The following is a 20,353-nucleotide window of genomic DNA, read 5'->3' on the forward strand; positions in this document are numbered from 1 at the left end:
TTAGGATATCGAGACTCTTTAAAAGGTGAGTTTTAGGGAGGTTTCAAAAAATATTTGTTGCTATTTAATAATATAATTTGTTATTTAATAAGATTTATTATTAGTAATAAGTTATTATTAATTTCAAAATAATAATTTTTTTATTAAATAACAAAAAGAAATTTTTTATTATTTTGTCACTGATAATTATTTAACAATTTCCGATGTGACACGTTGAGATTGGTCTGCGTAAATTGTTCCTTTTAAGGAGGCTTCGGATGGAAGTTTATTTCTAGTTTAAGACAATTCTCGTCGGGAGTTTAGTCTCCTCTGACAGTGCCAAGTCAGCGAATTCAGCTGACAACACTTCCTGCTGACGTGGCGGCCCGATGAACGAAGGAAATTTTTTCTTCAAAAAAAAAGGGAAAACGGTGAAAGGAGGGGCTGCCACTTTCTCAGTGGCTCTCTTCACAGACGATGATCGTCGTCGCCGTCGCTCCCTGCTCCGATCGGTCAGCTTGCTGCCGGTTGCCGGAGCGGTCTCTCCTCCGGAATCCGTCTCTTCTCACTCCGTCCCCCCTCTCCACCTCCACCTTGGCTAACTGAAGGAGAGCTCGAGCTCTAAACCCCCGAAGGTACTTTTCCTCTTCCCACTCTCTCTTTGCCCCCGGAATTAGGTCCTACAAATGTTGCTTGATACCAGCGGCTATGGTTGTTGGTCGTTACTAGATCTACTATTCTGCTTGTGCTGCGCCGACTACTGGCTATCTGTGTGGAGCTGGTAGCGCTGCTTGGGATATTGGCGAAACGCTCTTACTAAAGTATGTCGAAGTTGCTGATTTTGTGAAATGCTGTTACTTTTGCGACGACGATGATGATGATGATATTGGGTACAGGTAGTTTACTTTTTCATGGCTGTAATAATGCGTCTCAGTCGCGAGCTGTAAGTGACGCAGCGTCTCGTCATGTTCCTGAATCAGATGATGCATCTACTCAAGAGTTGCCAGAGGATAACATTGGTAAAAGGGGCCGATTTAGTGTGTCTCAGTCAAGTGTGTCGGGAGCTATAAATGAGGAGGAAGCATCTCTTCCTATTCCGGTGCCAGATGTTGCATCCACTCGATTGTTAACAGATGGAAACGTTAGTGGAGAACGCCAGAGTAGAATGGCTCGGTTGAGTCAATCAATAAATGCTACAGTTGATGGATTTCGTGTTACCCGATCAGCCAGTGCATCTGCTCAACGATCACCATGTGAAACTGTTGCAAAAAAGCGCCGGACCGCTGCTTCTGTATTGTGTCAATCACAAGCTATGAATCACGACGCCTCTCTTCCTATTCCTGAATCAACCAATGCATCTGCAGACATTACCCTATGGAAAGCCAGTAGGAAGCTTCGAAGTAATGCTTCTTGTTCATGTCGGTTGGAGGCCATTATTGATGATGAACCCATTCCTATTACTGGATCGACCAGTGCACCTGCTGGTCGGAAACGCCGAACTAGTGTGTCTCGATCTAGTCAATCACAAGCTATGGATGTTGCAGTGTCTCTTTCTACTCCTGCACCTGCTCAAGGATTATTGCATGAAATCATTTGTAGGAAGCATCGAACTAATGTATCTTGGTCAAGTCAATCGCGAGCAGTAAATGATGAAGCATGTCTTCCTATTCCTGAATCAAGCAATGCACTAGCACAAAGATTACCAGTTGAATCCGTGGGTGGAAAACTTCAAATGGATGTGCCTCAGTCGAGTCAGTCACAGTCACATGGTGTAAATGATGAAGCATCTGTTCCTCTTCCTGAATCAACCGATACATCTGCTCAAGCGTTACCTGATGAAACTTTTAGTAGTGCAGGTATTGGCTTGAGAAATTTTTTTGTATGATTTGTACATCACATTAGTAGTAAGTTTATTTTATTCTTCTTGCAGTGGGTTCGACTTCCATAAGAAAGAGAACATGGGGAAAGACACGGAATATTCAGCTTCTTTTATTGCCTAATGGTCAAAAGCTTCCATTAGAATTTAATAAACATGGGCAACCGATTGGTCTACATGCTTCCAAATTCTCGAGCTACCTTGGCAATCTTGTCAGAAATGGTGGCGATGCGCCAATTTCTCTACTTCATTGGGAAAATGTCACAGAAGAAACAAGGGAAAAGATCTACGCTCGTCTCTTGGTATAGAGCTATATTTATTAGCTATATTCTATCTACTTCTTGACGTTGGTAATAGATGCGTTTCCTAATATTATATTTGCTTCACTGCTTCTATGTATTTAGGAAAAATTTGAGTTTGCAGAGACTCCATTGATTAAAGAGAGAATCATGCAGAAAATGGGAAAGAAGTTCTGTGATCACAAGTATCATTTGAAGCATGACTACTACGATAAATATGAGACGACAGAAGAAAGGTTAGCAAATGTCCCCGAAGGCATCAGTAAGAATGACTGGGCAGCATTTGTCTCATACCATGACATGGAGGAAACGAAGGTATAACAAATTCAATGATTTTACTAATTAACGTTTTATGTTCTTATGAATTTATATTTTAACATTTCAGGAAAAGTGTGCTAAAAATAAGTGCAATCGAGCAAAGCAAGTAATCCCACATTACACAGGCTCTAAGAGTTATGCTCAAATCAGAGCAGAGGAGGTACAATTACATAAATTTCTGAACATCTTCACTTTTATCGGAAAATAAATCTAATTTGGTAATTTGTTGATTGATTTTATTACTTTAGGCTAAAAAAGATCCCGAACTTCGTGAGCCTTCTCAATTGAAAATGTTTCGTATTGCTTATACAAAAAAGAATGGAAGTGTGGGTTCCTCTGCTGCCCAAGAGATCCTGGTAATAAATTGAATGTGAAACCCTTGTCTTTATCACACGCGTGTATTATCTACATAACTAATTGAATAAGATCCTTTATGTAGGAGAAGTTTGAGAATCTGTCTAATCAATCGGAAGATTCCTCTAGCTCGAAGAGAGAGGACGAGATCTATCGTCAGATCATTGGACCCGAGAGGCACGGCAGGGTCCGTGGTTTTGGTCTGGGTCCCACGCCTTCTTCTGTGTTTGGAAATACTCCGAGTCGTACAGAGCTCATGAACCAACTCAGAGAGGCCAGCGAACGCAATGATGAGCTGCAATCTAGGATCCGGGAGCTGGAGAAAAAGATTGAAGATGACAGGAAGAAGATGGAAGAGCAGAAGAAGAAGGCGGAGGAGGACAGAAGTAAGATGGATCTCCTATTTTCTATCGTGGAAGAAATGAGGGCCAGGCCTCGGTAGAGCGTAGGACATGTTTTCTTTTATTAACATCGGTAAATGAATCGGTTACTCTATCTCTAGGGTCATGATCATCGATGTATGTACATTGTAACTTAGATTTGTACTTGTAACCCTATGTGTTTGTAAATCTGTCTTCGAAAAGAATGCTATGGTTGGCATTTATAACATGAACCAGAAATGAAAAATATATCCGCCATTAAGATTGTTCCGAGCCTGTTAAAGCACCTGACTAATTGGTATATGATGGGACTACGGGATCTTCCTTGGCTTCCCGAAAGTTTGTTCTCCCACTATTGTTCTGGTTCTCTGTTTGTCTGCAGAAAATACACAGCAGTGGTCTCTTCATCAAATCATTCCTTTCTCTGATACAAAGAAAAGAACCCAACAGACATTCTCCTTTTCCAATCTCTGCCTTCTTCACGTTAATGTCTCTTCTTCATGAAAACATTCCTTTCTTGCTATGGAAAAGATCTCTCTCCTCTCCCCTTTTTACTGATCTGCTTTCTCTGCTGGGAATTCTTCTTTGCTTCCCGATTCAGCTTCGGTTTCTTGTGGCCGTCTGATTCCTTGAACCTCTAAGCTCGTGACGAGCTACTGTTCTCAATGTTCCTTATATGTCTCAACAGAATCCATACTGAGTATCGAATTATTCTCCTCCGTGGTGCCCCCCTATATTCCCGAAAACTCAAGCTTTTCTGTATCAACAGACTCCCAAAACAAACCGATTCTTCTTCTGTTCCCACTCCTACGAAAGCAGGTTGGTCTCTCATAAGCATGCGATGATCTACTGAAACACAAACTCAAATCTTTTAGGCGCCAAACTCAAACACTCGCCAAAGTAAAGCTCACCCTCCGGCTCAAGAGTCTATCGCGATACAAATTTCTATACACATATCACCATGAATCCAGCAGTCGACCCCGATGAGTTCAAGGTCAAGGACACGAAACCCGACCTTGGGGACCAAAGGTGGCCAAATGGTGGGACCTACGGTGGTAGAGGGTGGATGAACAGCGGCGAGAGGTATGCCAGCACTTACGACCTCGTTGAGCAAATGTTCTACCTCTATGCTCGGGTTGTGAAGGCTAAGGACCTTCCCTCAAGCGCCATCACAGGCAGCTGCGACCCTTACGTGGAGGTGAAGCTCGGGAACTATAAGGGCCGGACAAAGCACCTTGACAAGAAGATGAACCCAGAGTGGAACCAAGTGTTTGCCTTCTCCAAGGACCAAATCCAGTCATCGGTCCTGGAGGTATTCGTGAAGGACAAAGAGATGGTGGGAAGGGATGACTACATAGGGAGGGTCGTGTTCGACTTGAACGAGGTCCCCACACGGCTCCCACCCGACAGTCCACTGGCTCCACAATGGTACAGGCTCGAGGACAGGCGAGGAGCCAAGGTGAGAGGGGATATAATGCTCGCGGTTTGGATTGGGACTCAGGCTGATGAGGGCTTCCCCGAGGCTTGGCACTCCAATGCGGCCTCTGTCCGCGGAGAAGGTATCTTCAGTGTGCGGTCGAAGGTCTACGTGTCCCCGAAGCTGTGGTATCTCAGAGTGAACGTGATTGAGGCTCAGGATGTCATCCCGAGCGACCGGGCCCGACTCCCGGAGGTCTTAGTGAAAGCACAGGTGGGAAGCCAAGTCATTAGGACAAAGGTTTGTCCTACTCAGACCACAAACCCTGTCTGGAACGAGGATCTGGTGTTTGTGGTGGCCGAGCCATTTGAGGAGCACCTACTGGTGACAATTGAGGATCGGGTCCATCCTTCGAAGGAAGAGGTGCTCGGGAAGATTAGCCTCCCTCTTGAAACTTTTGAGAAGAGGCTAGATCACAGGCCAGTTCATTCCCGGTGGTTCAACCTAGAAAAGTTCGGGTTCGGAGTCTTGGAGGTGGACCGGAGGAAAGAGCTCAAGTTCTCAAGTAGGATCCACCTGAGAGTATGCTTGGAGGGCGGGTATCATGTCTTAGATGAGTCCACAATGTACATAAGTGATCAAAGGCCGACCGCTAGGCAGCTATGGAAAGAGCCGATAGGGATACTCGAGGTCGGGATCTTGGGGGCTCAGGGGCTTCTCCCGACGAAGATGAAGGACGGCCGAGGATTCACGGACCCGTATTGTGTCGCCAAGTATGGTCAGAAGTGGGTCCGGACCCGAACAATCCTCGATGCGCTGAACCCCAAGTGGAACGAGCAATACACCTGGGAGGTTTACGACCCCTGCACTGTGATGACCTTGGGCGTGTTCGATAACTGCCACCTGGGTGGGGGTGAGAAACCGGGTAACGGAGGGGCAAGGGATTCACGGATCGGGAAGGTGAGGATCCGCCTCTCGATGCTGGAGGCGCACCGCATGTACACGCACTCCTACCCGCTTCTCGTTCTGCAGCCGAACGGGGTGAAGAAAATGGGTGAACTACTGCTGGCATTCCGGTTCACGACCCTGTCCCTAGCCAACATGATATACGTCTACGGTCATCCTTTGCTCCCCAAGATGCACTACCTGCATCCGCTTACGGTGAACCAGGTGGACAACCTCCGGTACCAGGCGATGAACATCGTGGCTACAAGGCTTGCGAGGGCCGAGCCGCCCCTCAGGAAGGAGGTGGTGGAGTACATGCTCGATGTGGACTCACACATGTGGAGCATGAGGAGGAGCAAGGCCAACTTCTTCCGGATCATGTCCCTGCTCTCGGGGGCCATCTCGATGGGCAGGTGGTTCGGGGACGTCTGCAACTGGAGGAACCCCACGACCTCGGTCCTCGTCCATGTGCTTTTCCTGATCCTGATATGGTATCCGGAGCTGATACTCCCGACTATTTTCCTCTATATGTTCCTCATTGGGCTGTGGAACTACCGGTACCGGCCAAGGCACCCACCCCACGTGGACACCAAGCTCTCATGGGCAGAGGCGGTCCACCCAGACGAGCTCGATGAGGAGTTTGACACATTCCCGACTTCCAGACCGCACGACATCGTGCGGATGAGGTATGACCGGCTCAGGAGTGTGGCAGGTAGGATACAGACGGTGGTCGGCGACGTGGCAATACAAGGGGAGAGGGTCCAGTCCCTATTGGTTTGGAGGGACCCCAGGGCTACTGGTCTGTTCATAATGTTCTGCCTATGTGCTGCAGTGGTGCTCTACGCGACCCCATTCCGGGTGGTAGCTCTCGTGACGGGTCTGTATTATCTCCGCCACCCTCGGTTCCGGAGCAAGTTGCCCTCAGTCCCAAGCAACTTCTTCAAGAGGTTGTCTGCCCGAGCTGATGGCTTACTCTAACTATCCTTTATCAGACTGTATCACATCAGCTCTAATTATACTCCACCAAACTGTCACGAGCTTGTGAGATTTTAAACAGACGGTCGTATTTCGTAACCCCTTTTGGGCTCGCAATATTTTTAGACAGTCTTTCGATGTTTTCCTAGAACTTGTACCTGATAGTCATTTCATCTGCTGTATATTTTTCATTAAGTGTACTGTGATGTAAACGTTTGATATTGATATTTGTACCAAAGGAACATTTTCTCTATGACCAGCACACGCAACTGCTTTGTTATAGAACGCGGCCAAACAAAACATGCCGCTCTATGGGCTGATTTCACCATCCCCCGATGAAAGAAGAAACTTATGCAGCTATATGTAGTTCTAATCAACCACGACAGTAGATGAAGACCTTCCTGACTAATAAATGGACATAACAAGTAGTAAAATTGCAGCTCATGAAATTGATGGGACCTCATCTCATGTCTTGAAAGTATTGCATGGTCATATTACTCCAAAAACGCATAACACGAACGGCAAAAATGAAAGCAGAACAACAAATATACTGCCCAGTGATATTCAGAAGTACAGGTGCAAGATAAACCCTCTGAACACTAATGTTTGGTGTCTAGAAAACGAGCTCGTGAGGTTTCATGCCTGCCTTCAGAGAGAATCTAGCAGCCAAATAGGTCTTCAAGTCAGGCACACCTTCAATGGACTTTATCAAGGGAGCGTCCACTGATTTCTGATCATCTTTCTTCTCCTGTGGAAGGACGTTCTTCTCCTGCATTTTATAAGAATATATCATATAAAAAGTTAAGACCATGCAAATCAAGAAAAAGATTAACAAGAAGACGATGTCGAGTCACACTGCTGACCTCTTTCTCGGCCTCGAAGAACTCGCCCTCTCCCTTCTTCTTCTTCTTCTCGGCTTTCTTCCCGAAGTACTTATCATCAAACTTCTCAACATTAACACCAGAGATGTCAACCTTGGTTGAGGTTGCAATCAGATAGGACTGGTTCACCCTTCTGAGGGGCACACCATTGATCTTGAAAGGACCTGCAATTACATGTTTCAAGAGCAGCAGAAAAAGACCAAATGATAATCAACCTCAAAGTGACAGAAGCATTCTTAAAACACAAACTTCGATCATAATGCGTAGGCATTAATTTGATTTTCACTTATACAAATTTAAATACACATCATTCTTGAGTCATGCAGTTTTCTTCCAAATCGGGGATCACAACTACTCAAAGATAACAAGTTTTTGAATCTTCGGATTCAACCAGTGAAAATCAAGAACAATGTGAGATAAAAAATGACGAATGCAAATTGCAAACACACATCAGAAAGACATTGTATTTCTTTCGCATATCGCAATAAGCCCACTGATTAAACCCCACAGCATATCGACGATTCAGGATCCAAAACACTATCTTTGCAAAGCAATAACACAAGCAAACAGTAAACATCGAGCAACCGAAATAAATGGTTCTCACCAGTGATAAGGAGCAATCCGGACGGAAGCTGCTTCAAGAATACGACCCTCTTGCCCTTAAACCTCCCAGCGAGGATAATCAACACTGTTCCCGGGGTAATGCTAGCCCTAGATCACAAGCATTGACAGAGATCATTGAGATTAACAATGCCCAAACTACACAAGCATCAACACAACATCCAAAAATCTACAACCAATCAAGCCCGCCAGTCACAGAAAAGATCCAACTTTACAGCTGAACTAAAGCTTAAGGGTCCATAGATATGTAACCTGAGCTTGGTAGGCTTGGGCTTGCGCTTGTTAGTGAGGGGCTTCTTGACGTCGTCAGCCGGGTAGAACTTGGGAGGCTTCGCGGCGGCGACCTCAGGCTTCGGCTTAGGGTCGTGGCGGGGGAACTGGCCGCCGTGCTTGGCCTTGATGGCCCAGAGACCCTTCTTGTGGTACATCTGCGACCTGGAGTACTTGCCGACCCCGCGGACCAGCTCCGGGTTCCTGCTCACCCTCGGTGTCTTCGGCGCCATTGCTGCAGCTCTCTCCCTCTCTCTCTCTCTCTCTCTCCTCTTCTCCGTCTCTGTAAATGAGAGCTTGACGGCAGATTTTAAGGTTGCGTATAAACCCTAGGAGAAGAGATGGAAAACCTAGAAGGAGTTTGGGTCATGGGCTCGGAGGATTGGGCCTTATTGGGCCGAAAGAAATCTTTTTTTAAAAAAAAATAAAAGAGGTTTTTTTGTTTGTTTCGTATAAAATATATTATTCAACATTAAATTTGGAGTCCGCCTAAAACATTAGAATTCCATTTACTTAACAATAATTCAATAAGTCATGTTTTATTTGGAATCTAAAAAATACATGAATTGATTGAAAAATCTAAGCTAAGGATACAGAAACCAGTCCAAGATCCACCAGAATTAACGAATATGATATTAGAAAGTCGTTTTATTATCTTGTATCAGTTCTACTGTCTAAATGTGGACCAACAACCTTCTGGCAAAGTTCGTACCCGCATGATACTTTCCTTATAAGCCGACGATCTGAATAAGTTGTGTGACGAATTGATCATCTGAATGAAAACTGATGCATGACAACTATTGATTTGATATGAACGGAATACCCCCTTGGAAGTATGATTGACAGATTGAGGGGTGCCCTCATAGCACGGCCTTTGCCCTCTGGTGAGGATCAATGTGATGGAAAATGTATATGATCAGGTACGAGAAAGAAGATCATAGAATCTCATCGTCGATTCTTGAAGGCAGTTCCTGCTAGGCCACATGCATCAATAGAGGTAGCTTCTCACGTAATAGATCGATCTCTTGGATCGTAACCAAGATCGATATGAATATGTAGACTACTCCCAAATCACGAAATAACTCGGACCCGAACACCCCTAGTTATGCATATCAAATTGGGCCATTTGAGCCCAATGAGAATCTAAAATTTAGCCCATGGGCATGTCCATAGATATCAACAAGAAGTAGATAATGGTATTTATCTTCTTTCACTTGCTGCTTCTCTCTCTCTCTCACTGAACCCCTCATCAAAGCTGCAATTTTGAAGTTCCTTTCCGGGTCGAGCAAGAAGCGGAGGAACGGCTTCAATGGCTTCAATGTCGTTGTGTTCACTGTCGTCACCCCACAATCTCCTCCACCACCGCCCCACGAAGCTCTCTGTCCAAATCCTCAGACCCAACACCCTTTCCCAGCTCAACCGTAAATTCCCGACATTTCCATCCTTATCCGCTCCTCATAGGACAAGACTCTCGGCTGTGGCCGAGGAGGCGACATCGGCTCCTGCTGCCGCTCCTGGCCCATCCTCGGAGGCTGCGAGGAGGCTCTATGTCGGAAACATCCCGAGGAACGTCGGCAACGCCGAGCTCACCCGTATAGTCGAGGAGCACGGCTTGGTCGAGAAAGTCGAGGTATTTCGAGTTCTATCTGTCATTTCTATTATGTGTCTCTGTTGCTCTTATCAATATTTTGGTCAAGTATGTCTCCTTGTTGTGTAGAAATCTCTCTTTGCCCTGATGTTGCTGTCTTTTGTTGTTCTGCTTGCTTGATAACTTACTCCGATGGGTTAAAAGTCCATTTAAGTGCCGAGAGGGTCGATATGGGTGAATGGAGCGGTGAAGAAACGGGGCACTGAGCCAAAAATCTGAAATTTTGATCTCATTCCCACTGTTTTCTGTCTTAGGTGATGTATGATAAGTACACTGGAAGGAGTCGCCGTTTTGCGTTTGTGACAATGAAAACCGTCGAAGATGCTAATGCGGTGATCGAGAAACTCAATGGCACTGTAAGTCTCAGTCTCCTTGTCTTTCGGGATAGGCTCCTCTTTGGCCGGTCCTGAACTGTGCCGAATGCCGTTGATGGCAGTCGGCGTTTGTCCACTGAAATTGCTCGGGATTTGTGGATAACAGTTGATTGTTGTGCTTTGCTTCATTGTAACTTTCTGGACAATGTGGTTGGAAAATGATCTTTACTTGATTGAAGTATGCAGTTTATAGAGAATCTTCATGTAACTAGAAGAAGTGTTGTTCATCTTTGTTTTTCCTGGCAGGAAATTGGAGGGCGCGAGGTCAAAGTAAACATCACTGAGAAACCTTTGCCCTCAGTAGACTTTTCCTTCCTCCAAGCCGAGGAATCCCAGTTCGTTGACAGCCCCCACAAAGTATATGTAGGTAACCTTGCAAAGACCGTAACAACAGAATCCCTGAAGCAGTTTTTCTCCCAGAAAGGAAACGTGCTCAGTGCAAAGGTCTCGAGGGTCCCTGGAACCTCGAAATCCAGCGGGTTCGGCTTCGTATCCTTCTCATCACAAGAGGATGTGGAGGCTGCAATTTCATCATTTAACAATGCTGTGAGTTGTTCTCCTTATTCCATTAGAGACTTTCTTGTAATTCAGATTTAGTATTTGAGGCCTTTCTGATATGTTTTTAACGGATTCTGTCTTTGCTTGCAGTTGTTGGAAGGGCAGAAGATTCGAGTGAACAAAGCTTAGGGGTATATGCACACCGCAGGCTTCCCTTTCGGGAGATTGTACTTCAATTCAATGTAAGATTTTATTAGTTGTCCTCGGGTCGCTCCTCCATTTTTGGCCTTTTCTTTTCGCTCTTCTCTTTGAGTGCCTGAACTATAATGTAAGATTATGAATCCATATTAACGTAATACAACAATGAATATTCAATCAAAATTTTCTAATGCCGGTTCTAATGCGTGTTAATATATCTTGCAAGAGTAAGTGTAGACTGTAGAAAAGATGGCAGATACTAGAAGAAGAATAAAGGTCTCGAGGAAATGCCAACTTTCAATATGGATCTCAATATGGGTATCTTCTATACAAAAACCGAAGAGGAGAGAAGAAAATACATGTATCTGCTAATCCTGTTAATATAATTTTACATCGATATAATTTGTACTTATCTTGATAGTTATTAAATAAAGAATGAAAAAATCTGAGGTCGTATTATGTGCTGTTCCTGATCTCCGGGGCAAAACTCTCCCCATTAGTGCCTCGATAATACCGTTTGGGACTCACTTGTTCTGGACGTGGTATCCGTTGGAATATCCAATCTGTGGTCTTCAATTTCGGTGGACCATCTTTCTCGGTAATCCTTTCAGAAGCTTCGGTTAAGAGAAAGAATGGGCAGCGTTTGAACTGTTGCACATGCACTCGGGTATAGGGAACTTGGTGACATCTCTTCTGAGTTTACCTATCTTTAGATCGGGCTGTCCCAGTGAATCCCGGTGCACATCGCGCATGATCCTGTTGAACTCTGACTCGGGAATAGGGGCGTTCAAGAAGTAGGGCAGCATTTGCCTCTTGTTCGGTGTTATGTACTTCTTATGCCCTGCATACGCCCTCTGCCCCTGTTTTCCATGAAAACAGTTTCACACCTTAGTAAGTATGAGAATGCCGCTTTTGTAGCATGTGTGAGTTGTCCAATCCGGTTGTGTTGGAGACTAACAGTAAATAAAAGAATGAGGTTGAGTTGGGGTCTGTGATACCTGGAGGGCATGGCCCATGTTACCTCCATGGGAGGGCATGAAGATGTCGCTTTTCTCACATATGATATAGTCGATTGCTGCCATGACAGAGGCTCGGTGTGCAAATGGTTTCAACTCGCCGGGCAGTGCGATGTCTTCCTTGTTGTAGAAATTCGGGAACTCCCTGATCAATGGGAGCAGTGCTTCCTTCCCTCCGAGCGGTTGCCCTCCTGCCCAGTATATCCTTGCATTCTTTGGGGCCCCGAGAGCCTTTAGCAACCTAAAAGTCCGAAAATGATACATCAACTACGTATCGGAGAAAAAATAGCCAAATGTAAACTCGAAAATAAATCGTAATGGATTTCCTGATGGCTGTTAACTCAATCTCTTGTCCACGTAGAATCACATAGTTACATATGTAGCAAAAACCGGGGAAAGTGTGTTGTCTTCCAGCCTATTTGGTTCTGGAAAGAAGTTTCGAAGTCCTTCATAAATTGGAAAACATTTAGGAAATGGTAAAAGTTTTCTGTTGTTTTCGTTTTCCACGTGAAATGGAAAACCGAAACAGTTTCCCATAGCCAAGTGAAAGGACAGTTACTGCAGTACCAAGTAGCTCACCTGGTGACTTCCGCTGCATTGAGGGGGCACAGACCGGCAAGTTTCCGCTCGTGATAGGTCATGTTGGATTTGGCGGTGAGGAGCTCTGGGTGTCTCTGCCGCTCGATGTTAATCAGCTCATCATACTTGGAGCTCAGCCCGGGAAGGCATCCTGTCCTCACCCACACATCCTTCTCCATCCTTAGATGGAGGGCGAGGTATGGGCCCTTGCTCCGCATCCTCTCTGCGAGCCTGTTCCCGAGTTCCTGTATTCCCGGGGCAAACCTCAAAGCCTGGAAAGCAGCCTACATTGCCCAGACCGATGCATCAGATGAAAATGAGGTCCAAGTTCGCTAGTAGTCCAAGTTGTAAACCGCGATCTCCACAGGGAAATATCGGCTCCGATTTATGTGGATGATTGGTATCGAATTCGCGAGTTACCTTGCACCGAAGCTTTTGAAGATCGGAAGGAAGGTCCTTGGACAGCCTTGAATCCAGACCCCTTAGCAGCAACACTCCAACTCTCTCCAACTGCGATTTCGTCGAAACCAAAACTCATGTTACTGTCGCATATGAGGCCATATGGCACGATATCTATCATAACTTGGGATCAAAATGATATATCATACGGACCGGACCATGGAATTGCATTTTCTTTCCAATTTTTATTTCCAAAAAATAATATAATCTTGTCATGGGTCATAATTGGTGATGATATTTGTGAATGTGGCCAATGAATCTTTTGCCCTTCATAGAAATAATTACATTACATCGATGAATCAACATAAAGAGAAGAAAAATTGGGAAAAGCTAAAGAAAAATAAAAGTATAAAATGTGGCCTGCAACTAAGCTTATGTTTCCAAATATACAAACAAAATTTGTGGGTCAAAGATGCCTTTGTGACATTTCAAGGAAAATAGAAAGAAAGGCAATAATTGAGAAGTAGTTGGAATTTGGTTTCATAAAATGGATGGATATATAAGTTAGTCGGTACGGTTACTCGGATTCGACGTAGCTTCTTACCTTCTTAAGGTAGCGAGCACGGATCCAGTCAGGAGAGATGTGGGCAGCGGGGGTGAGGTTATCGACCAGCGGCCTCGTCCTCAGGTGCTTGGACGGCAGGGATGAAACTACCCTCACATCGTCGGCTAGAACTCTCTTGAATTGGTCCAAATCGAAAATGTCCGAGAACTCACTGCGAACAAAGAAGTTATAATTCATCCTCAGTCAAACCTTTAAGCAATGCCACATAACATTGATATCTCAGTCGGAGGCGATACGGGGATGGATTCTTTTGATAAAGGAAACAAAAACCGCATCTAGATTTTATTGCCTACAATGTCAGAGTATAATGTATTGTTAAGTTTTCAATTCGTCGGGCACAATGAAATGAAATTATGTCACGGCATTGTATTCTTTCCGAGTCGAAAGTTCGGTTTTCTTCTACCCGAACTGGCCAGCCATCGTGATTTTATCCAAGAAAGGGCTAATGCCGTCGAGATGGGAAGATTGTCGACAAAAGTTATGGCTTATGGAGCCTCTTGCGTTTATCGGGTATTGTTGACAACTCATGGAAGATGTTGACCCGAAAAAGGCAAATAGTTCCCCTAACGGCTTCCCAAAGGAAAAAAGGACTTCGGAAAGCTCCCTAAGATTTTGTGCACGCACACTAAAAGGTTGCCTGCAATGAAAAGAATATGTTTTCGACAACCTGGCCATTGGCGATGCCATAAGCAAGGCTTTCCGAGTTCAAAACAAACCAAAGAAATCGATGATGATGATGATTAGTATTTGGATTGAGTTTTACTGATATTTCGAGGTTGTGTGGTTGGAAGTTCTAATGGAATCGGTTGCATCACCTTTCGTCGCCCCATATGAGGTTGACTTGCAAAATGGGCACAACGAGTGCTGCCCCGAGGATCCGAGCAATCACCACAGCGTCCACGATCTGGTTCCTCTGCTGGTTCAGCCCACCCGAAGCCACCACCAGCAGATACTTCCTCCGGTCCTTCAATATCGTCTCGGTGTGTCTCCTGTACTCCTTGCTGAACTCCAAGCAGCCCCGGTAGCCCATCCCGTCGGGTTGCTTCCAGAACTCACCCTCTGAGTCGAAGCCTCCATCATTGCTTGACTGCTTCTGCAGAGTCCAGGATTCAGGTGAGACTTTTGCGTGCAACTGACCGGCAATGCCACTGGATGCCTGTTCCTGGTCCCATTTCCAGAGATTGGTCCCCCGGTCCTTCGCCTCAATGCTGAGATGGGCCATGGAGGATTCGTGAGAGGCCAGCGCCTGTGATTGCCCGTGAATGCCGTGGAGTTGCCCCTCCAGTCGACCCTTTACATGGTCACCGTCCGGGACGTTTGACCCGATCAGTTTCTGGGTCACAGAGAATCCGTGAGAGTCCAGTGTCAGTTTCTGACTATCAACACCGCCTTGCAGACCAGCACTGAGCTTTCTTTTCGAGAATTCGCGCGGGACTAATCCCTGCACCTTGGACCATGTTGCGGTGGCACAGGGATACGAGGAGACAGGAATGACTAGGGGGTCGAGGTTGTACCCGAGCCTGAGCATGCCGAAGAGGCTGACTAGGGAGAGGGCCAGGAACCATAGCCGAGGAGAGGTCAAGCACAGCCAACCAGGGAAGGTTCTGCTCGGGCTCTTCGGCTTCTTCGGGGAGATGAGGAGAGACTGGAGAGAGGACGGGGAGAGGGAGTTGACTGTCTGTGATGGGACAGAGATGTACGAGAGCTTCTTCTTCGGCCTGCTCATTGTTAATTCGGCAGAAACGGAGATGACAGAGTGGTCGGAGACAGAGAGAGAGGCAGAGGATGGCAGGGGCGAGGCGGCGGGAAGGCGGAGGAGGAGCGTTTGATGCGTGGGCAGTTGTCATGAGTATTTGAATATAAAGGGTGGTTGGTGATTATTTAGTGGAATTTGTATATTCCTAATCATGTATATCAAATTATTCAATTTCTTGAATTAAAAATTAGCAAAAACGAGTAGGACATAATTAATCGGTAAACTGAGTTCTCAATGGTAGGATTTTATCTACAATGAAGCAGTTCGAAGCTTATATTTAATGATTAATATCAAATGTGAGAAACTTAAATAATTGATATTTCACCTCCGACAAATAATTGAAAGATTTTTGAAAAAGGTAGAAACGAACTAGTTTAACTCGAAACAGGGGTGATAGAAAAATGATTTGATATCGGAAACCTATGAAACTAAAATGCTACCGATATACGATAAAGATTGACTTTACGACATTTCTTGGCTATGCTGATGGCTCTACACGATGAACTTGCAGGGAAGGGACGATATCGATGAGGCTTATAGGACTGGAAGGAGTCAAAAAAATTGTTAAATTAGGGGCACTTAGGTTCCAACTAATGAAAGGGATGTCGTTAACATTTTGAGGCGGATGATCTATCATTTTCACATCAAGATTTATATGAAGCTTGTCGTGTGATAAGAAATTATATATATATCATTACCATCCAAAAGAATTTATATGATATTCCTCAAAATGTGTACGGACACTTTCCATTGCATTTCCTTCCTTTACAATTGTTTAGTGTATATGTTTTGTCTGCCAAGAAGTCTAATCTTCACATGAACCCAATCGGTTCACGTTCTCGGATTCCAATACATTGGCCACTCGATAGAAACGCCGACCCATTCATTCAGTGACCTATTTCGCTTCTATTACGAATATAATTGATTTTCTTAAAATGAATCGTGCATAACGATAAAATGCTAATATTGTTATTTACGGTGCTTAACAAATAACAATCATCTATATGTTGGTCATACGGCTCCGATGGTTACAGAAACTACATTATGCAATAGATTCATAAGAAAGTGAGTTTTAAGACGAAGGCGACAGAATACAATAAATTGTGTAACGGAGGTGGTTTACCGGCATTCGTGGTGAGGCTCAATAGGGCATAGGTAACTTAAAAAAGAAAAAAGAACAAGAACGAGACTAAATTGGAGCGTTTATGATGATTGCCTCCTATTATTATCAAAGCCATACTTGAGGTTGTAGTAGAATGCATCCAATGGAAACATCAAATTCACCATGATTAATTATTGGTCCTCAAGTTTCCAAATCCGTGAATCTCAATCAACAGTCCATTGATTTCCTCTTCTCTTTGGTTTCTTACTCATAACAATTTGCTTACGTGGCCGAATTACCATTCGCCCCTTTGCTCCATTTTGCCAATGGGGAAGCCACTAACACCCCCCCAAGACCATTCATGGCTCAATCATTCTCGAACCCCACACGTCAAACATAACATAATCGTCCTTACAATTCCTTAACAAGCCATATCCTTAAGTAAATCGTGCATTGTACGTAATTACATGTATTCATGACATAGAAGATTGGGAATAAATGAGAGTGTTTAGCGAGTTAAGTCTGCAATAGTAGAAGATAAGCTGCCACTGGCATGTTCGCCTCCGGCTGATTCTCGATGGTCTTGTGTTTTTCGGACTAAGTTTGAAAAGCGATGCACACTTTTCTCTTTGAGTACATCTTAAGCATAATATACGATTTCCCCATAGGCCTAACTTCATTGGTCCCTCCCCTCTCCCCATCTATATACATACATATATACCTCTCTTTATGCTAATAACCAAATTCTTCAAACATCTGATCTCATGATGTTTAGTTCTCGAAAATCTTGCTTCATAAGTCAGTGGTGGCTCGAGATAACATAGTACCTCGCTCTCGCAGCCCACAACGGCCTCTAGGGACCAAAAGGCTGTATTATCAAAAGTTACTAAGCTAGCAGCAGATGTCATATCGTGCCACAAAACTGTCTCTGTGCTTATGCATATATACTAACCCAACATCATTTTTCGTATACTAAACTTTAAATTTCTTAATTTATGCTTATGTTTATTATTATTTTTATAGTTTAATTAAAAGTGAATTTCGCCTGTACAGATATCCCCCAACTACTCTTTCCCTCTATACTTATAAAATAAATAAAATACAATTCTGGACTGATAGAAGCAAAACCTAGACAGCTCACATATATATGTATGTTAGAGAGTCAAAGGTTTGGCTCATCTCTCATTTTCTCAGTTTTGTTTTTGGTATTTTTTTTTTGGCTGAAATTGAAAACGATATGAACCACCCCAACTTCGAGATATGTCACATTTCTATTGGTAAATATTATTAGTCAGCTCTTAACCCTCATTAGGGAGAAAATAATTAACAATTGATAAAATATATCAATGTATAAATTGATTCAACTCCAAGCTCTCTCATCAGATTGGACAAGTCAAACCACAGAATTATTGGTTAATCTATGTGAAATAAAAAGGGAATATATGAATGTTGGAATGTCGTGCGTACATAAGATAATAAGATAATCAGAGTGTTTTGTATTATTTAGTCCGCATGTAATAAGTTGTGAACAGTTTGTTATATCATTATTGACTAATCGAACATGATTGGCTGGCCGAACTCAGGTGTCCGGCAATGACTTGGGCTATTAGTCCGAGCCGAATGAACCATCAGAAGCAACCGGAGAGGGCATCGCAACGTCGCCGTGTTGCAGGGACGGACCCAGAGTTTGGAATTAGCGGGAGCGAGATTTTTGAGGGGGCAAACTATATGATAGTTTTCCCGAGTTAGAGGAGGTGAATATAAGAAATTTTATTAAAATTTGAAGGATTATACGTAAATTTCTTTAAGGCGTGAAAATTTAGGGAGGGCAACTGCCACTCCCAGCCCCTCTCGGTCCATCCCTGCCATGTTGGTTGATGGAGATCTAATCATTTCATTCTAAACAGATAATTTCTCGAAATTCTATTAATTCTTACACGATAAGAACAATAAGATAAGAAATAATTCTTCTAGAAAATCATCTCCATATATAAACAAAAAGTGGCTTAGCTACCTGTATTTAATAAACCTTAGTATAGTCCATGTATAAAATACATATACACACAGACAAATATATATGTATGCATATAGTCTCGAGGGTGACAACAGCAAGGGCTGCAGGACATTTGGGGATCCAAGTTGAGCCTGTCCTTCATTCAACAACTTCTATGATTTTTTTTAGGTAAATTTAAAACGTTAACTTCTATACATGGTTTTCATGGCCCATTTTTCATTAAAGTATTATTAATAATGATTTTATATAATTTAGAGATGGTTGATGTGATACTCTATACCCACCAAAAAGCTTCTGCATATTATTACGATTAATTAACAAAATTATTTCATAAAACTTAGGTAAGAGTAGGTGTCCTGCTCTATCTTAATAGCTAGTTGGCTTTGGCCTTCTCTAATTTCCACTTACATTTCTTGATGACTTGGCCAATTAATAAATTGAAAATAAATGGTTAACTAATCCTCAATTTTATTTTTCGTTGTGTGCTTATTTATATTCTTCAAATCTCTGAATAATGAATCAGACATTATCACGTCCCGGCATGATTTCATAATTGGTGATTGTACGTGTCAAAACTAAATCGATATCCATTATATATTATTTTACATCTAGAAAATACAAAGAGAGTCACAATATTGTTTTTTTTTTGGGCCACATCTTACCTTCTTTTTTTTTTTGTGTAAAGCCGCATCTTACTGGCGAGCTCGTCTTAGCCTTCTCGAATTTCTACTTATGTTTCTTGATGCTTTGCCCAATTAATCAATTGAAAAAAAAATTAACTAATCATCAATTGTATTTTTCTTTTTGTGCTTTTTTTCATTCTTTAAGAACTTTGAATAATGAATCAGATAGATATCACGTCCCAACACAATTTCATGATTAGTAATTTTATGTGTCGAAACTACACCGATCCTAAACAAAAAAAAAATCAATTAATTTAATATGTTGAAAACACCTCGCGGTCTTAAAAATACAAGGATATTATAATTATATATATATATATTAATTATTTTACATCTACTAATATATATAGAGAGTCGCACAATATTATTGTTTTATTTTTTAAAAAAAATTTCATACTGTATCATGGCTTGTCTGAGCTTCATCAACCAAGACAAATGGCAATACTAATTGGATCAGATAAAATAAGTTTTCCAAAAACTTGAAGATAATCACAAATTCCATGTTTTTGATTTGCAGAAGTAACTTAGTCCAACACTCCGTTAAATTGATCGGGCAACCACCATCAATCTAAAAGCCCAAATGCTCGAGAGAGAAATACCTGCAACGTCTTTTGATGTCATCTAGCAAGTCGAAATGGCGCTGTCCTGGTCGCTGATGTGATCCTGGTCGGTTATCTCGGTTGACACGTCTGCTACCAGATCCTTATTTGATATCAATTTAGTTCAGCAGAAGTGAATTAGGGAGGGAGATTAGTTGTATTAAGTAAGGCCAAGAAATTGAGAAGGGAGAAAGATGTTGACTTGCTAGTAAGCAATTTACTTACGCAATATATATATATATATATAGATATAAATGAAATACACAATTATACTAATTAAAAAGAATAGAGAGGGAGGAAGATAGTTTAAATAATGAATTTGATTCAACATATTCGGTAAGGAAGTTGAGACTTACGATAAGGTTCATCATACCTGCCCTTTTTCATTTCACAGCGTATAAAAATGGACGTGCTAACAACCTCAGGATACATACACATGCATATAATATACATAATTACATGTACATATGAGCATATTATAATAAGATCAAGACACATTGCAAATTGTGTTAATTTAATTGAAGGTTAGAGCTTACTAAAACACGAC

The 20,353-nt window shown here is 42.9% G+C and overlaps 5 protein-coding genes across 11 annotated transcripts; 3 read left to right on the top strand and 2 right to left on the bottom strand.

Annotated features, from left to right (window-relative positions):
• The first annotated feature begins 386 nt into the window (after nucleotides 1-386).
• On the top strand, nucleotides 387-3,489 carry LOC116188084. 4 transcript variants are annotated; one of them, XM_031517220.1, is made up of 8 exons: nucleotides 390-614; nucleotides 709-875; nucleotides 960-1,835; nucleotides 1,910-2,157; nucleotides 2,260-2,469; nucleotides 2,540-2,632; nucleotides 2,721-2,828; nucleotides 2,912-3,489. In XM_031517220.1, the coding sequence occupies exons 2-8, from the start codon at nucleotides 851-853 to the stop codon at nucleotides 3,266-3,268; spliced, it is 1,917 nt and encodes a 638-aa protein (XP_031373080.1). In that variant the 5' UTR covers nucleotides 390-614; nucleotides 709-850; the 3' UTR covers nucleotides 3,269-3,489. The 4 variants fall into 4 exon arrangements, with proteins under 4 accessions (XP_031373081.1, XP_031373080.1, XP_031373079.1 ...); XM_031517219.1 differs by having other exon boundaries at nucleotides 709-1,835; XM_031517222.1 differs by lacking the exon at nucleotides 709-875 and having other exon boundaries at nucleotides 392-614; nucleotides 876-1,835.
• A 435-nt stretch (nucleotides 3,490-3,924) lies between these two features.
• On the top strand, nucleotides 3,925-6,796 carry LOC116188083 (FT-interacting protein 1-like). The gene has a single exon (XM_031517218.1). It carries the CDS (start codon nucleotides 4,168-4,170, stop codon nucleotides 6,544-6,546), a length of 2,379 nt encoding a protein of 792 aa, XP_031373078.1. The 5' UTR covers nucleotides 3,925-4,167; the 3' UTR covers nucleotides 6,547-6,796.
• Nucleotides 6,797-6,969: 173 nt separating this feature from the next.
• LOC116188086 (60S ribosomal protein L6-like) lies at nucleotides 6,970-8,624 on the bottom strand. Its single transcript, XM_031517223.1, has 4 exons — nucleotides 8,298-8,624; nucleotides 8,029-8,135; nucleotides 7,407-7,588; nucleotides 6,970-7,312 (listed from the first exon to the last, which is right to left on the bottom strand). The coding sequence occupies exons 1-4, from the start codon at nucleotides 8,546-8,548 to the stop codon at nucleotides 7,157-7,159; spliced, it is 696 nt and encodes a 231-aa protein (XP_031373083.1). The 5' UTR covers nucleotides 8,549-8,624; the 3' UTR covers nucleotides 6,970-7,156.
• Nucleotides 8,625-9,528: 904 nt separating this feature from the next.
• On the top strand, nucleotides 9,529-11,489 carry LOC116189077 (30S ribosomal protein 2, chloroplastic). Of its 4 annotated transcripts, none has more exons than XR_004152310.1 (5): nucleotides 9,529-9,945; nucleotides 10,218-10,319; nucleotides 10,584-10,883; nucleotides 10,986-11,077; nucleotides 11,260-11,489. XR_004152310.1 is itself a non-coding variant. In XM_031518605.1 (4 exons), the coding sequence occupies exons 1-4, from the start codon at nucleotides 9,625-9,627 to the stop codon at nucleotides 11,022-11,024; spliced, it is 762 nt and encodes a 253-aa protein (XP_031374465.1). In that variant the 5' UTR covers nucleotides 9,530-9,624; the 3' UTR covers nucleotides 11,025-11,246. The 4 variants fall into 4 exon arrangements, 1 of the variants encoding a protein (XP_031374465.1); XR_004152311.1 differs by having other exon boundaries at nucleotides 11,266-11,489; XR_004152309.1 differs by having other exon boundaries at nucleotides 11,271-11,489.
• LOC116189076 (O-fucosyltransferase 20-like) lies at nucleotides 11,303-15,501 on the bottom strand. Its single transcript, XM_031518604.1, has 6 exons — nucleotides 14,468-15,501; nucleotides 13,632-13,803; nucleotides 13,049-13,138; nucleotides 12,629-12,912; nucleotides 12,032-12,290; nucleotides 11,303-11,893 (listed from the first exon to the last, which is right to left on the bottom strand). Exons 1-6 carry the CDS (start codon nucleotides 15,376-15,378, stop codon nucleotides 11,654-11,656), a joined length of 1,956 nt encoding a protein of 651 aa, XP_031374464.1. The 5' UTR covers nucleotides 15,379-15,501; the 3' UTR covers nucleotides 11,303-11,653.
• Nucleotides 15,502-20,353: the final 4,852 nt, after the last annotated feature.

The sequence above is a fragment of the Punica granatum genome, chromosome 8 (assembly GCF_007655135.1).
Source record: "Punica granatum isolate Tunisia-2019 chromosome 8, ASM765513v2, whole genome shotgun sequence".
NCBI classification, from domain to species: domain Eukaryota; kingdom Viridiplantae; phylum Streptophyta; class Magnoliopsida; order Myrtales; family Lythraceae; genus Punica; species Punica granatum.

Bases quoted from the DNA above. Each gene is read 5' to 3' on its own strand.
- LOC116188086 (XM_031517223.1), bottom strand. From the start codon at position 8,548: ATGGCGCCGAAGACACCGAGGGTGAGCAGGAACCCGGAGCTGGTCCGC. The intron at 8,136-8,297 runs GTTACATATCTA...CTTGTGATCTAG, and splicing joins CCCAAGCCTACCAAGCTCAG to GGCTAGCATTACCCCGGGAA. The intron at 7,589-8,028 runs GTGAGAACCATT...ATGTAATTGCAG, and splicing joins CGGATTGCTCCTTATCACTG to GTCCTTTCAAGATCAATGGT.
- LOC116188084 (XM_031517219.1), top strand. From the start codon at position 851: ATGATGATGATGATATTGGGTACAGGTAGTTTACTTTTTCATGGCTGT. The intron at 1,836-1,909 runs GTATTGGCTTGA...TTCTTCTTGCAG, and splicing joins TGAAACTTTTAGTAGTGCAG to TGGGTTCGACTTCCATAAGA. The intron at 2,470-2,539 runs GTATAACAAATT...TTAACATTTCAG, and splicing joins ATGACATGGAGGAAACGAAG to GAAAAGTGTGCTAAAAATAA.
- LOC116189076 (XM_031518604.1), bottom strand. From the start codon at position 15,378: ATGAGCAGGCCGAAGAAGAAGCTCTCGTACATCTCTGTCCCATCACAG. The intron at 12,913-13,048 runs GTAACTCGCGAA...TGGGCAATGTAG, and splicing joins TTCAAAAGCTTCGGTGCAAG to GCTGCTTTCCAGGCTTTGAG. The intron at 12,291-12,628 runs GTGAGCTACTTG...TCGGACTTTTAG, and splicing joins AATGCAGCGGAAGTCACCAG to GTTGCTAAAGGCTCTCGGGG.
- LOC116189077 (XM_031518605.1), top strand. From the start codon at position 9,625: ATGGCTTCAATGTCGTTGTGTTCACTGTCGTCACCCCACAATCTCCTC. The intron at 10,320-10,583 runs GTAAGTCTCAGT...TTTTCCTGGCAG, and splicing joins TCGAGAAACTCAATGGCACT to GAAATTGGAGGGCGCGAGGT. The intron at 10,884-10,985 runs GTGAGTTGTTCT...CTTTGCTTGCAG, and splicing joins TTTCATCATTTAACAATGCT to TTGTTGGAAGGGCAGAAGAT.
- LOC116188083 (XM_031517218.1), top strand. From the start codon at position 4,168: ATGAATCCAGCAGTCGACCCCGATGAGTTCAAGGTCAAGGACACGAAA.